General features: G+C 41.9%; 2 protein-coding genes across 16 annotated transcripts in view; both read right to left on the bottom strand.

Annotated features, from left to right (window-relative positions):
* Positions 1 to 14,260, bottom strand: part of TBC1D1 (TBC1 domain family member 1) — a 248,917-nt gene that overhangs the window by 168,148 nt on the left and 66,509 nt on the right. The window lies entirely within an intron of this gene.
* On the bottom strand, positions 9,536 to 10,412 carry PTTG2 (pituitary tumor-transforming 2). Its single transcript, XM_054484535.1, has one exon. It carries the CDS (start codon positions 10,227 to 10,229, stop codon positions 9,654 to 9,656), a length of 576 nt encoding a protein of 191 aa, XP_054340510.1. The 5' UTR covers positions 10,230 to 10,412; the 3' UTR covers positions 9,536 to 9,653.

Below are 14,260 nucleotides of genomic sequence, written 5' to 3'. Positions count from 1 at the left end.
GCCCTCAAGGGGCATAGAGGATAGCAGGGAAGTTCAGGCAGGGAAAAGAGTGACAAAAGCCTGAAGTTATTTTCCCTCAAAGTCCAGGTGAAGCTTTGATGAGTTCCCAGAGGAAGGAAAATAACTTCAGGCTGCGAAGGAAAATAACTTCAGGCTGCAAAGGAAAACCCAGCTTCCTGGCTGGTTTACAGAAGGTGGAGAGGGAATGGGCTTTCCAGGAAGAAGGATCCGCATGAAGAAAGGCTTAGAAGATTAATGTTCTCTGGAAATCAGGCCTTGCATAGGAGGAGATAGGACAGAAATCAGAGCTCCATAGTGGAGAGGGAATGTTAGTGTAAGTTTGATGATATGCAATCATCTCTTACAAACAGAAAAATTTATTTCCAAAGAAACCCATATTTGCCAAGGATAATACCAAATCCTGAAAATCTAACACTAAAAATCCCTCTGCATAAATTGAAAACATATATGCCCATGTAAAAATGTGTCCATGAATGTGCACAGCAGCACAACTCACAAGAGTGGAAACAACCCAGATGCCCTTCAACTGATGAATGGATCAACAAGATATGGTATATCCACACAGTGGAATATTATTTGGCTATAAAAAGTAATGAAGTACTGATACATGCCACAGCACTGATGGACCTTGAAAACACTACGCCAATTGAAATAAGCCAGTTACAAAAGACTGCATACTGTATGATTCCATTTATATGAAATATCCAGAATAGGCAAATCCATAGAGACAGAAAATAGACTAGTAGTTACCGGGGGCTGGAGAGAGGAGAAAACAGGGAGAGACTGCTAATGGGTGCAGGGTTTCTTTTTGCAGTGATGACAATGTTTTGGAATTAGATGGTATTTAGAATATACTAAATACCAAAATTTGTGGATTTACTAAACACCAAAATGTTATAGAATGTAAATTACATCTTAATTTTGGTAAATCCCTCTATGTGATGATGATTGAATGACTTTAGGTAAGTTAAGTCGCTGAGCCTTTGTAATAATGGATCCCACACTTAAAACGGCTAGTTTTGCCTGGGTGTGGTGACTCATGCCTGTAATCCCAGCACTTTTTGGGAGGCTGAGGCAGTGGATCACCTGAGGTCAAGAGTTCAAGGCCAGCCTGGCCAACGTGGTGAAACCCCGTCTCCACTAAAAATACAAAAATGAGCCAGGCATGGTGGTAGTGGATGCCTGTAATCTCAGCTAGTCCGGAGGCTGAAGCAGGAAAATCACTTGAACCCAGGAGATGGAGGTTGCCGTGAGCCGAGATTGTGCCATCGCACTCCAGACTGGGCAACAAGAGCGAAACTCTGTCTCAAACAAACAAACGAAAACACAGATAAAGCACCGGCCTATAGTAGATGCACAGCAAATTTTGGCTGTAGATGTAGTGGTGGTAGCAATAGTATTAGTAGTAGCAACAATGATTGGTATTGGAATTATAGTGGGAATGATATGTTTTAAATGTAGAAGTAAAACAGAAATGATGGGCTGGAGGCCTCAAGCTCAGAGCTGGGTTTATAGACACACAAAATAGGACAGGACACACAGTTAAGATCAGAGAAGAGATTGTGTGTGAGCCAAAATTCACTCCAGCATGGTGGGCCTGCAGGATGTGTCTTGATATTTTCCTCTCCCTCTTTATGAGTTGCTGTGTCTAACAGCAAGACTGTGCTCCAATTGTTACTTTAACTCCATAAGCCAAGCCACAAATCGCCCAAGTGTCTCTGGTACATTCCTATCATACTAGCTGGGCAGAGACTTGGTACACACAAGCATCACTTGCCCGCCACACTTTCAACAGTTTAGAAATTCATCCCCAGGCATGGGTCCTGCTCACTCACACATGGAACTCACACTCGCTCTCCCAACTCGACACCTCCAATCCCTCCTTGCCTTTCTACATGGCTCACTTTCTCTCGAGGACACACCCACACTCACATTTTAAATCATGCCAGATTCAAGAGGAATCTTCAGGTGGCAAGACAGAGTATTTGAAGACCATCTTCAGAGCAAACGGTGCTCAATAAATTGGTTCATGAAGTAAAGAAAATGTAGAGGAGAAGTAGAAGAACAAATTAGGTGAGGACTTATTGAGGAGTACCTTATAAATTCAGGTGGGTACCTCAAGAACATTCTACCTTGATATATCCATGTCGACATTTAAATCAAGGTCTCTAATTTTATGTTTTGATTTTCTGCGTTACATTGTAGTTTCTTGTTAGCCAGAATAACAGCAAGCCGACTTCATGAGAACATTTTTAGTGGTCATTAAATGTATCCAAAAGCCTTGCAAAATTAATAGCTGGCTGCAGTCCCACCAGAAATACTAAGAAGACTGCAGGGTAAAAGGGAACCCCCAAACTTGCAACTCCAGAGGAGACAAGAAGATAGTAACAAAGCCCTTTGAGAGTAAAGTTCATACCAGCTTGGGGATGCCTTTTTTTCTCCTTGTAAGTAACACTTGCTGAAACAGAAATTTATTTATGACATAGGTCTATCTATTCATTAACAATCAATTCATTAAAATGCTGTGATATTTCAAAACCAGCTAAATTATTACATTTTGCTATTTAAACATCTGTTCTCAGTAGGTTGTTCAATACGAACAGCAATCATGTTTACTTTTTAGCTTGTAAGACATTCCAAAAACAGAATCAGTGTTTTTCTATTTTTAGCTCAGTCTATAAAGTTTAAGCAAATAATCTTCTTTTCAAAACACTGTACACTTGTTTCAAATTCATGGAAAAACCCAGCAGTCATGAGCTCATAAAAGAAAATACTGTAAAAATTTAGAGTCAAAAGATTTTGACACCCACACCCCATCCTGTAACTCAACATAGACTCTTAGCTTTAAACTCAGACATTTTGCTATAATTTATAGTGGAAACATTAGAAGCATCGCTCGACAGAGCACTAATTTTATCAAGAAATAACTTTTTTTTCTAAACTGAAAGTTATATTTCTCCTTCAAAAATAAGACTGAAAAGAATCAACTCCTATTTCCTGATCAAATCTATTAGTGAATAAAAATCTGACCCAAACTTCCTCTTTCCACTTCTTCTATAGTAAATCAAAATTTTCTGTTTTTTATAAGGTGGTTTAGTTTACCTTCATTTAGGATAATTTCCCACTTCTAAAATAATTTCTCTTTTTTATTTTATTTTATTTTTTTTGAGACAGAGTCTTACTCTGTCACCCAGGCTGGAGTGCATTGGCGCAATCTTGGCTCACTGCAACCTCCACCTCCCAGGCTCAAGCGATTCTCCTGCCTCAGCCTCCCAAGTAACTGGGATTACAGGCAGATGCCACCATGCCCAGCTAATTTTTGTATTTTTAGTAGAGACGGGGTTTCACCATGTTGCCCAGGCTGGTCTTGAACTCCTGACCCCAGGTGATCCACCCGCCTCGGCCTCCCAAAGTGCAGGGATTACAGATGTGAGCCACTGTGCCTGGCCCTCTTTTTTATCTTAATAAAATTCCTTTAAAATTGCCAAGTTTTAAACACAAATGAAGCTCTTTGTGAATGTCCTCACTCTTTCAAAGCCTAAATTTATGTGCTTCAGCACTGAATTTTGGATTCGAATTGCACAGCAAACACCTGGAAAAAAAACGGTGCCACAAACCTCTGTAGAAATGCACAAAACAATTTGAATTTGTTTCCTTTGTTGTAGCTTAAGATTCCTACAAAAAGTCCACCAAGCCACATGTACTTGCATCTCAACAAGAAGAATGTGCCTGGGAAAACTCAGTGTAATCTTCAGGTGCACTGAGCAAGCTCATTTTCCAGAATATAAGACCCAAGTGCGGTATTCCTAGGCAAATGCCCCTCTGAAAACCTTTAGATAAAAGGTGTCTCCAGGGCAGGGAACATCACACACCAGGGCCTGTTGGGGGGTGGGGGGCTGGAGGAGGGATAGCATTAGGAGAAATAGCTAATGTAAATGATGAGTTGATGGGTGCAGCAAACCCTATGTATCAAACCTGCATGTTTCGTACATGTATCCTAGAACTTAAAGTATAATAATAATTAAAAAAGATAAAAGGTGTCTGTATACTTAGCAAAGGAACTCATAGATTATAAAATAAACCACCATCTGCATCTTAGTCTCTATGCATAGCTAGAGAAGGTACATAATTGAAAATGTCCATTGGCCTTGATAGGAGATGTAAGGGCTGAGAAAATATAAGAGGGAAATAGTTTAGCTTCTCTTTTCCATTTGTGTGGGGATCCCATTCAGTTTTTTAAATGCTTCTAAGTAGTGGTGTCTGAGTTATTGCTCTTCTAACTTGGAATTTTTCAAACAGGACAGAAGTTTTGCTCTGGGTGAGGTGAAGATAAATTCAGCTTTCAGATGAGGGTCAGGAGTCATCTAAAGTGGGTCAATCAATTTGCACACGGACTTGTGGGGTCTTTCTCTGTGTGAGGCAGCCCAGGCTGTCCAGGTGCTTGCTGCTAGCTTCTACCTGCTGGCAACCAGCTATGTGACCTCAGACAGTTCATGTCACATTCTCTGAACCTGTTTCCACCTTGTAAATTGTGGGTCTTCGGCCCATGATCTCCAAGGTCCCTTCCAAGCTTCCCTCAGGCATGTTGTGAAATATACGCTAAATTAAATGCCCATGGCCGGGGCGATGGCTCACACCTGTAATCCCAGCAATTTCAGAGGGCGAAGTAGGTCAATCACTTGAGGTCAGGAGTTCAAGACCAGCCTGGCCAACGTGGTGAAACCCCATCTCTACTAAAAATACAAAAATTAGCTGGGCATGGTGGCACCTGTAATACCAGCTACTCGGGAGGCTGAGGAAGGAGAATTGCTTAAATCCGGGAGGTGGAGGTTGTAGTGAGCCGAAATTGTGCCACTGCACTCCAGCCTGGGTGACAGAGTGAGACCCCGTCTCAGATAAATAAATAAAATCAATCAATAAATAAATGTCCATGACAGGTTTGCGCCTGGCAGCCTTCGCTCAGGGTCAAGGTAGAAATAAACATATCTGCTCACCGATCTCGAGGTCATAATATCACAAGAGCCCTGATGCTCCTGGAACTTTTCCAGATATCTAGAGTTCTTGTTCTCAGGGACAAGACAAGCATAAAAAAGAATGCCAACTCAGTGCAGGGATCACCTCCCTCCACTTCAAGGTACCCCTGCTCCAAGATCAAAGGTCAGGAAGGATGAAAACAATATCCGCTGAGTACTTACTGCATGCCAGATGTTTTCATATATTATCTATCTCACAACCCTAGATGGTAAGAGTAATTGTAATAGTAATAGAACATAATGTGTATTGAGTGCTTCCTATCTGCCAGACACTGCTAAAACCAGCAAACCTTCAGGCAGCATCCATCATGCACCAGGCATGGTTCTAAGCATTTACAGCGCATGAGGTCGAGAGTATGACTACCTATTTTTGGATGGGGAAACTGAAGCACTCAGCTGGGAAAGGAGAAAACCAGAATCAGGCCCAGGCACTCTGCCAACTTAACCACTTTACTTCACAGCCCCTATTTATCTTAAAACCCTGCTGCAAGGTATTACTTATTCTGTTTTGCAGATGAGGAAACTGAGGTTCAGGAAAGTAAAATAATTCACCAAAGGCCTCACCTAGGCACAGTGGAGCAGTGTCTGCTTAGACCACCTGTCAGCATCCCTCCAAGCAGGTCCTAACTGCTACAAACACAGGGCTTCATGCTCTAAGATTTCAGGGAGCTGGCATGGCCAAGAGAGGTTCTCTAGACAGACACCATGCTCTGGCAGCTTCCTGCCAACAGCAGGCTCTGTCAGGGAAGGAGCCTGGCCTTTTTCAGGAGGCTGGGGACAGAGCTGATGCTAGCTAGATGAGATACAAATAGACATGAAATGGCAGCAGATTCTAAAGAACAAATGAATGAATGAGGTAGGAAGGAAGGAAGAGAGAAAGGAAGCAAATTCTTGTTGGGTCTGAGGCAGCAGGGCCCTTCTCAAGGGTTCAGCCAGGCCGGGGGCTAATAAGAAAGAGAGACCTGCAGTAGGCTGCTCCTTGTCCCCATCCAGGTTATGCTGGGACCAGCAGGCCAAACTCCATCTGAACCCAGGACAAAGCAGGAGCTGCGCTGCCGGATATGGGGAAGGCAGGCACATTGGTCCTCTCTGTGAAAAACTGGTCAGGCTAGTGGACAGGAAAACCCTGACCTCTCAGTGTCTAGGCAATTCAGTGGCAGGGGGCTTGGTCCTCGCCACAGCCTAATGGGAACCTAAGTGTCCAGTTGGACCCTGAGTCTCGAGTTGGATGTGTCAGTGAATCTAGCACAAGGTGTAGAATCACCTTACATGAAGTACAGCACCCCGACCCTCCTTTCCAACTGTGAGACTGTGGTGCATGCACTGAAGCCTAGGGAACTCCAAGAAAGGGGCACACGGCCTCTCTGTGCCAACAAATGCTGCTTTAACTAATTTCATCAAGTGATAATTTCGCATATCCAACCCTGGCCCATGTGTGTGCAGAGCACTGAACTTAAGCCATTGCAGTCGCCATTGCAGTAATTCATTCAGCCACTCAATATCTATTGCATTCCAGTCCTCAGGGATGCTATAGTAAGCAAGCCAACTGCCCCTGCAGGAACGTCTTATGGTCCAGCAGGCCCATACAGCAAGGAAACAGGAAATGGCACAACTGGGTGATAAATGCAGTGAGAAGGAAAAGAGAGGGTGCTATGAAAGCTTACAGAGAGGGCCCCTAACAAACATCAGGGACCCTACAGTCACCCTGGTGTTTTAAGCAGGCACCAAATGCCAAGTACAAATGAGCCATTGGGGGGAAAAAGAGCAGGGATATTGTTCCTAATCTACAAGGGAGTAGAGTCTGATATTGGATTTTTTTATTACAGTATTCTTGTTTCTTAGGATCTTAAAAATTATCAAATATTTTTAAAATATTTAAATAGCATAATATGAGAGATACCCATGTAATTACTACCCAGTCTTAGCAGTTTCAGATATTTTGTACATAAGTACATAAATGGGTATTTTTTTGACACGGAATCTCACTCTGTCACCCAGGCTGGAGTGCAGTGGCGTGATCTCGGCTCACTGCAACCTTCACCTCCTGGGCTGAAGCGATTCTCGTGCCTCAGCCTCCTCAGTGAGTAGCTGGGATTACAGGCATGTGCCACCGTGCCCGGCTAATTTTTGTATTTTTAGTAGAGACGGGGTTTTACCATGTTGGCCCGGCTGGTTTCGAACTCCTGGCCTCAACTGATCCGCCCACCCGGACCTCCCCCGTCCCTCACCCCGCACCTCAACTCTTTCTCGCTCTTGCTCTGCCATGTGAGAGGCCTGCTCCCCCCTTGGCCTTCCGCCATGACTGGAAGCTTTGTGAGGCCTCCCCAGAAGCTGAGCAGATGCCACCGCCATGCCTCCTGTACAGCCTGCAGAACTGTAAGCCAACTAAACCTCTTTTCTTTGTAAATTACCCAATCTCAGGTATTTCTTTATAGCAATGCAAGAATGGCCTAATACTGTACTTTTTGTGAGTCACTTTAAAAATGAGTATAAGCTAATAAGTAAATATGCATAGCTTCAACTAAATGATTTTTATGGACCGTAGCAGAGGACCTGGCTTGTATTTTCTTAATGGTTTCATGTCTCATGCCAAGGCCATCATATGCAAAGAGACATCTGAAAAAGAGTTGATGTTTATTGCCAAAGAAGTACTTAAACTGACTGTAATGAAGATGCTAAAGAACTTCAGAGAAGCTGTATACTATTTCCGTGGGCTGACCACAGACACACTTTAAATCAAAGGCCAGCTGATCATTGGACTTAGGGTGATTTTTAAAACACTCTCTGTTTTTATTCAATTCCCTTGACTTATTTCAGTTTAGAATTTGACTTCATATTATCCTCATAGTAATCCTGAAAAAATTACTAAGAATAAAAAATATCATAACTACTAACATAACAAAGTCCACAGGATATTAGAACTGTAAAGATACCATATAGCTAAACATCTTTATTTACAGGTGGTGAAACTGAAGTCCGAGAGGTTATTCATCCATCCAACAAATATTTATTGAGTTTCTACTCTGATATCATTTAGATCCTTACTATGCTAATAACCATATATAAATATGGCAGTAAACATTTAGAAATTTAAACGTTTAGTGTCTCAATCAGCAGCTTTAAGAGTAAAATTTTAGACGTTACCAGCTTGCCCAAGGTTGCTTATCCATTAAACAGAGGAAGCAGGGTTAAGACCCAGGGAGTCTGACTCCAGTAATACTTCCTGTCTTGCCATGGGATACACCTATGGTTCTTGAATCCAAAATGCAGAAATATGAATCTTACAGGAGAACGAGGCCCTACCATTTACAGAATGTGATGTCTTCCTTTACAGATGAAATTTAGTTCTTCTGGTGAAGAGGAAAATGGCTGGGTAGGAGCTTATGCCCACACCTAATGGAAACTTATCCTTGACCTGCGTGGCTACTGGCCCAAGATAAAGATTACTTGGAGCAGCCCACCATAGAATCAGCTCCAAGATAAGGGGAAGTACTTGGACACCATAGTGAACAAAACAGAGATGGTCCCTGCCCTCATGGGGCCCACAATTTATTGGGGAAGACAGGCAATGTACAAGTAAATTTTCAAATATTTTATGATTTGTCTTGAATTTTAAACTTAAACCTTCTCCAGTTTTAAAATAGCATGGAAGCAAAAAACAAAATGGAGTGGGGCAGATCACAAAATTGTAACTATTCTCTAAGGACCAGTATGACAGCCTAGGACTGAGACCTTGCATCTTTTTTGGAGGTCAGTTCTGACAGCATCCTTTGATTGAAGAGGGATTTGGAAACTTTGGCCTGTCATGGCCTTTGATGGTTCTTAAATAGCCACATCCAGTTGGCTTTTTGTGGAATAACATGTTCAGAGACATAACCACCATCCACTTTCAGTAGAAAGAGCAAAACCACTAACATGTATAATGAATAGCAGCTCCTGGCCTATGAAACTCACTAAGTCTTGGAATTCAGGAACCAGAGAGGAACCCCTGAAGCCTCTCAGGTGATCTGGATTGACACCAGACATCTGTGACTCTATCAAAGCTTTGTACAGAATTCAAGGCATGGACATAAAAGTGCTTTAAGTTGTAAGACATTAGCGGAATGAGATATGGGATTTCATGAATATTATTCAGCCATATAGACATTTTAAGATAATCAGTGTTAGTCCTAGCTGCAAATATGTTCCCTATTTTTTTTAGCATTCCACAAAATTCTCATTCTTTTAATTATCTCCCTTTGCTGCTAGGACCTCCTTAAGGCTTTCATCTGGTTCACACTAGGCTGGGAAGAAAAGATGTAGGAAGTTCTTGGCCTGACCCTGGCCTTTTCTCCTTTATCCTTTGCTATTTCCTGTCTCCTGTTTCTCTACAGAAGTAAATTATGCTGACATATCCCCAAAGAGTAGGGGCCATAGTATGGAAGAAATACAGAAACAAGGGACAGCTGAGGCAGATGCACATAAAGAGGAATATGACCCACTTTATATTTGTGTATTTATTATGTTGTTAAACAAATAATGCTTTATTAATACAAATACACACAAACTCCAAAGCACTAAGAAATTTAAATATCTATGTCACAGCAAACAGCTGGCAATTCAACATCCAGGGTTGACAGAATGCTTGAAGGAGACTGCAAACAGATTGCATTCCCATGGTGGAGAGGGCATCTTCACAGGTGAAGGGGGGCCCTGGTGAAACAGCTTTTCAAGCTCTCCCTCCTCATCAAGGATCATAAGAGGCACTCCACTCAAGGGGAGGTGTGCAGTCTGGCGCTCTTCAGGCAGGTCAAAACTCTCAAAGTCTAGAGGATTGAAGGGAAAGAATTTTTCTATTTCTGGATAGGCGTCATCTGAGGCAGGAACAGAGCTTTTTGTTTTAACAGTCTTCTCGGTCATCTTTTTGGCAGTAAAGCTTGGCTGTTTTTGTTTGCTAGGTCCATTGGTCTTTACTGACTTTTCTGTAGCTCTGTTGACAGTGCCCAAAGCCTTTCTGGTAGCTTTAGGTAAGGCTGATGGAGCATCAAACGTTTTGCCAAAACGTGGTGTTAAAACTTGAGATATCCCATCTAAGGCTTTGATTGAAGGTCTAGACTCCAGCTTCAGCCCATCCTTAGCAGCCACATGGGTGCCTGGTTCTCCAATTTCCTTATCAACATAGATCAGAGTAGCCATTCTGGATTATTGCCGCTCTCAACAGCCACATTCATCTAAGACCATGGTCCCACTTTATATTTAGATAGAATGTTAACTATAGTGGAAATTGGTGAAATATCTAATTATTGTGCCTAGTACATCATCTTAGAGTTAGCATGAACTCATATAAAGAGCACAGGCCTGAGGTCAGACAAACCTGGGTGGGAATCTCGGGAGTACCACTTTCTGTTAGCTGTAAGATTTGGGCAAGTTAGCTAACATCCAAGCCCTATTTCCACATCCCTAAAATGGAGGTAAAACCCAACTCTTACACATTGTTAAATGATCAAAAACCACTTAGGTAAAGGGCAGAGCAACCAATAAATAAATAGTTTCTGCCTTTATTGCATTTTCTAATTTATAATGTACTTTTGCATACATTATTTCACTTCTTACTAACCTTTAATAAATGCAAGTCTTCCATTTTTTACTAAAGCAGCACCCCTGAAGTTTCTCTAAACTGCAAAATGCTCAAATGTTTCATCCCGATTTATCCCTTTTGCCAACTCTCATCTACTGGTGGCAGATAATCCAGCATGCAGTGGTGGGGAGAGCTGAGAGGCCCTCTCTGAGCAACGTGACTACTAATGGTGATTGCTTGGGCAGGAATACTGGACTATGGCAATGACTATGTACCTTTGCCAGCCCAACCCCAATCTAGTCCAGGCTATCGATCCACAGCAGCAAAGGGTAACTTCTGTTTCTAAGGCCTAGAGATAAGTTGAGGGCAGTTTTGCAGTGAGCCATTTCAATTCAATGATAAATATTCTTGTTGTCTAATTCATTCTATGAATCTTTGACCCATGGCCATATGTGCGTACGTATTAGAGCCCATATGCAAAAATATACAGTTGAGTCTTGAACAATACAGGATTGAGTCGCATGGATCCACTTGTTCTCAGATTTTCTTCTGCGGCTGCCACCTCTGAGACTGCAAGACCAACCCCTCCTCTTCCTCCTCCTCCTCAGCCTATTCAACGTGAAGACAATGAGGGTGAAGACCTTTATGATGATCTATTTCTACTTAATGAATAATGAAATATGTTCTCTTCCTTGTGATTTTTCTTAATAACATTTTCTTCAGCTTACTTTATTGTGAGAATACAGGATATAGTGCATAAAACATACAAAATATGTGTTAGTCGACTGTGTTATTGGTGAGGTCAACAGAAGACTATCGGTTAAGCTTTTTGGGAGTCAAAGGTTATAGGTGGATTTTCGACTATGCAGGTGATTGGCACCCCTAACCCTCACATTGTTCAAGGGTCAACTGTACCTGTTTATTTGCATAAGTCCACCTCAAATACAAAAGGCCATTCAAAGGTATCATTAGAAGTCTTGCTCTTAACCTGAGACAGCTAGCTAGAAAGTGACAGAGCCATGACTTGGACCTGGTATATCAACTGATTGATGTAACCTCTATATGGAGCTTGTAAACTCAAGTGCCACCCAGAGTCAGTGAGGGAATGTAAATATATGATGTGCCAGTGGAAGGCAATGGGGAACAGGGAGACTGGTGGGGTAGAGTGTGTGTGCCAATCTGCAGGCATTCCAATTGAATCGTTTTTCTTCAAACACTATGGTAGGCAACTTTTACAATAAAGTTTGCAGGCCACCTGTCTGTAATCCTGTCTCATTATACCATTAGCAGGAATTATTGTTAAACAACTTCTTTCAACTGTTCTGACACATTCATTTTTTATTAACAGCCTTCTAATGGTACTCTGAATTGGGGCAGAAATAATTAAAGTAAAAGATGTCATATATGTGTCCTGAAGAAGGGACAAATAAAGGAGGTCTAGAGGTGTGAAAGCAAATCGAATCCAGGAACACTTTCTGGAGGAGGTGGCATTTGAGCTAGGAGAGATGGAATGCTTAAGTAAGAGAACAGGAAATCTCCCCAGGCAAAAGAAACAATGAACAAAACAGAGGAAAGTGTGGCTACGAGGAAAAATAAACTGTCCCATTTTGCTGGAAAATAGAGTACATCATCTTGGAACAAAAATAAAAAATATGAAGAATCATCTGGGACCAGATATGGTCAAGGCTCTTGACTGCCAAGCTAAGGAATCTGGTGTTTATTGGTTAGAGATGAAAATGGCCTGCTCAGAGAATGGGTTTTCTGGGAGATGAATCTGCTTTGTTGATCTTACAGACTCTTTCTTAACGTGAAGCATACTTTTTTCCTAGACAACTTCAAATCTGAAAAATTTGTTACTATTCTTAGCATATGTTTTTGAAAGTAAACTTGGTCGCCATAAACATATATGAGAAAAGAGGCATAAGAACCGGCAGTAAATCCAGTAACTGTAGCCATCTGTGTTTCTGTTGTTCTAAGTGGAGATCAACAAAAATAGCATTTTAAAAAACATGTAAGTATGGTTGAAGTAATATTTTCCAGTGAAGCTTTCCATAAGTGGCTGCCGATAATTTTATTTGGTATTTTAAAATAAAATACACTACCTACAGGACACCATGAAAAACCATCATCTGTTGCGTTATAAATGGAAGAATAAAAGGAAGGAAAGACAGAAGGGAGGGAGGAAAGTGATATGTAGTTTGTCAGGAAATGTAAATCACATGTCAGAATTGACCTTTTAAAAAGTAATAATGAACAATAAGAAAAACATCAAACAATCTGTTCTGAACTTTTATGAAAAAGTGATGTAGGATAAAAATGGAGTTTGGAGTCAGAAAGACTATTTTGGAATCTCAACTCTCTTCTCTTTCTATATTGTTTATTTTTTATTTTTATTATTTTAAGAGATAGGACCTTGCTCTGTTGCTGAGGCTGGGGTGCAGTGGTGTGATCATAGCTCACTGTAGCCTCGAACTCTTAGGCTCAGCCAATCCTCCTGCCTCAGCCTCCTGAGTACCTAGGACTACAGGCACGCACCTCCATGCCCAGGTAATCTTTCTATGTTCTGTAGAGAGGGGTCCTGCTGTGTTGCTCAGGCTGGTCTTGAACTCCTGGGCTCAAGATATCCTCCTGCCTTGGCTTCCCAAAGTCTTAGGATTACAGGCATGCGCCACCGTGCCCAGCAATGCATATTCCTGTCAACAGATAAATTCCTTTTCTCTAAAAAGTAGTGTGATTTATTACTTTAATGATCGTGAAGAATGAAAACATGTGTAATATCAGGTATCATACATTTGTCTCTTTCCTTCTTTTGGAAAGGAAGGGATATGTCTGCCACATTGTGTAATTGTGGCCATGAGTATTATACAAACTCATGAGGGGCTTATGTTCTCCCATCTCACGCAGGGAGTCTAAATGTTTGTGTGGTCAGCTTGATCCTTCATGTAAGGGGAGGGAGGCCATGATTCAGATAATCCCAAAGACCGGATAAGAGTAATCCTTAAAGTTTCACCATGGCATGCATCAGTGGCTTCTTTGGGGGAAATTCATTTCTACGATCCCTTCTTTTTTTTTTTTTTTGAGACGGAGTCTTGCTCTGTTGCCCAGGCTGGAGTGCGGTGGCGCAGTCTCTGCTCACTGCATCTTCCACCTCCTGGGTTCAAGTGATTTTCATGCCTCAGCCTCCCAAGTAACTGGGACTACAGTTGTGCTCCACCACACCTGGCTAATTTTTAGTAGACATGGGGTTTCACTATGTTGGCCAGGCTGGTCTTGAACTCCTGACCTCAAGTGATCTGCCCATCTTGGTCTCCCAAAGTGCTGGGATTACAGGTGTGAGCCACTGTGCCCGGCTACACTCCACTTTTCTTAAGTTAATACTAACATTAGTTGGCGTCCTTGGGTGTATCACATGAGGTCAAGGGGAAAAGACACAGAATGGAAGTACAGGGAAAAGCCATTTGGTCATTTTAAATGTGTTAAATCACAATGAGGGTAGTTTGCTGGAAGTTTATTCACTTCACATTCAATATGTATTGAGCACCTACTTGGGGCCAGGTACTGTCTAGTCTGTGGCGATACATCTGTGAGCAAAACAAATCAAAACCCCTGCCCTCAGGAAACTTACATCCTGGTGAAGAGAGAGTCAGAC

Source organism: Pongo pygmaeus, chromosome 3 (genome assembly GCF_028885625.2).
Source record: "Pongo pygmaeus isolate AG05252 chromosome 3, NHGRI_mPonPyg2-v2.0_pri, whole genome shotgun sequence".
Taxonomy (NCBI): Eukaryota; Metazoa; Chordata; class Mammalia; order Primates; family Hominidae; genus Pongo; species Pongo pygmaeus.
This window is presented reverse-complemented; position numbering and strand designations above follow the sequence as displayed.

Coding starts and splice junctions, on each gene's coding strand:
- PTTG2 (XM_054484535.1), bottom strand. CDS start 10,229: ATGGCTACTCTGATCTATGTTGATAAGGAAATTGGAGAACCAGGCACC.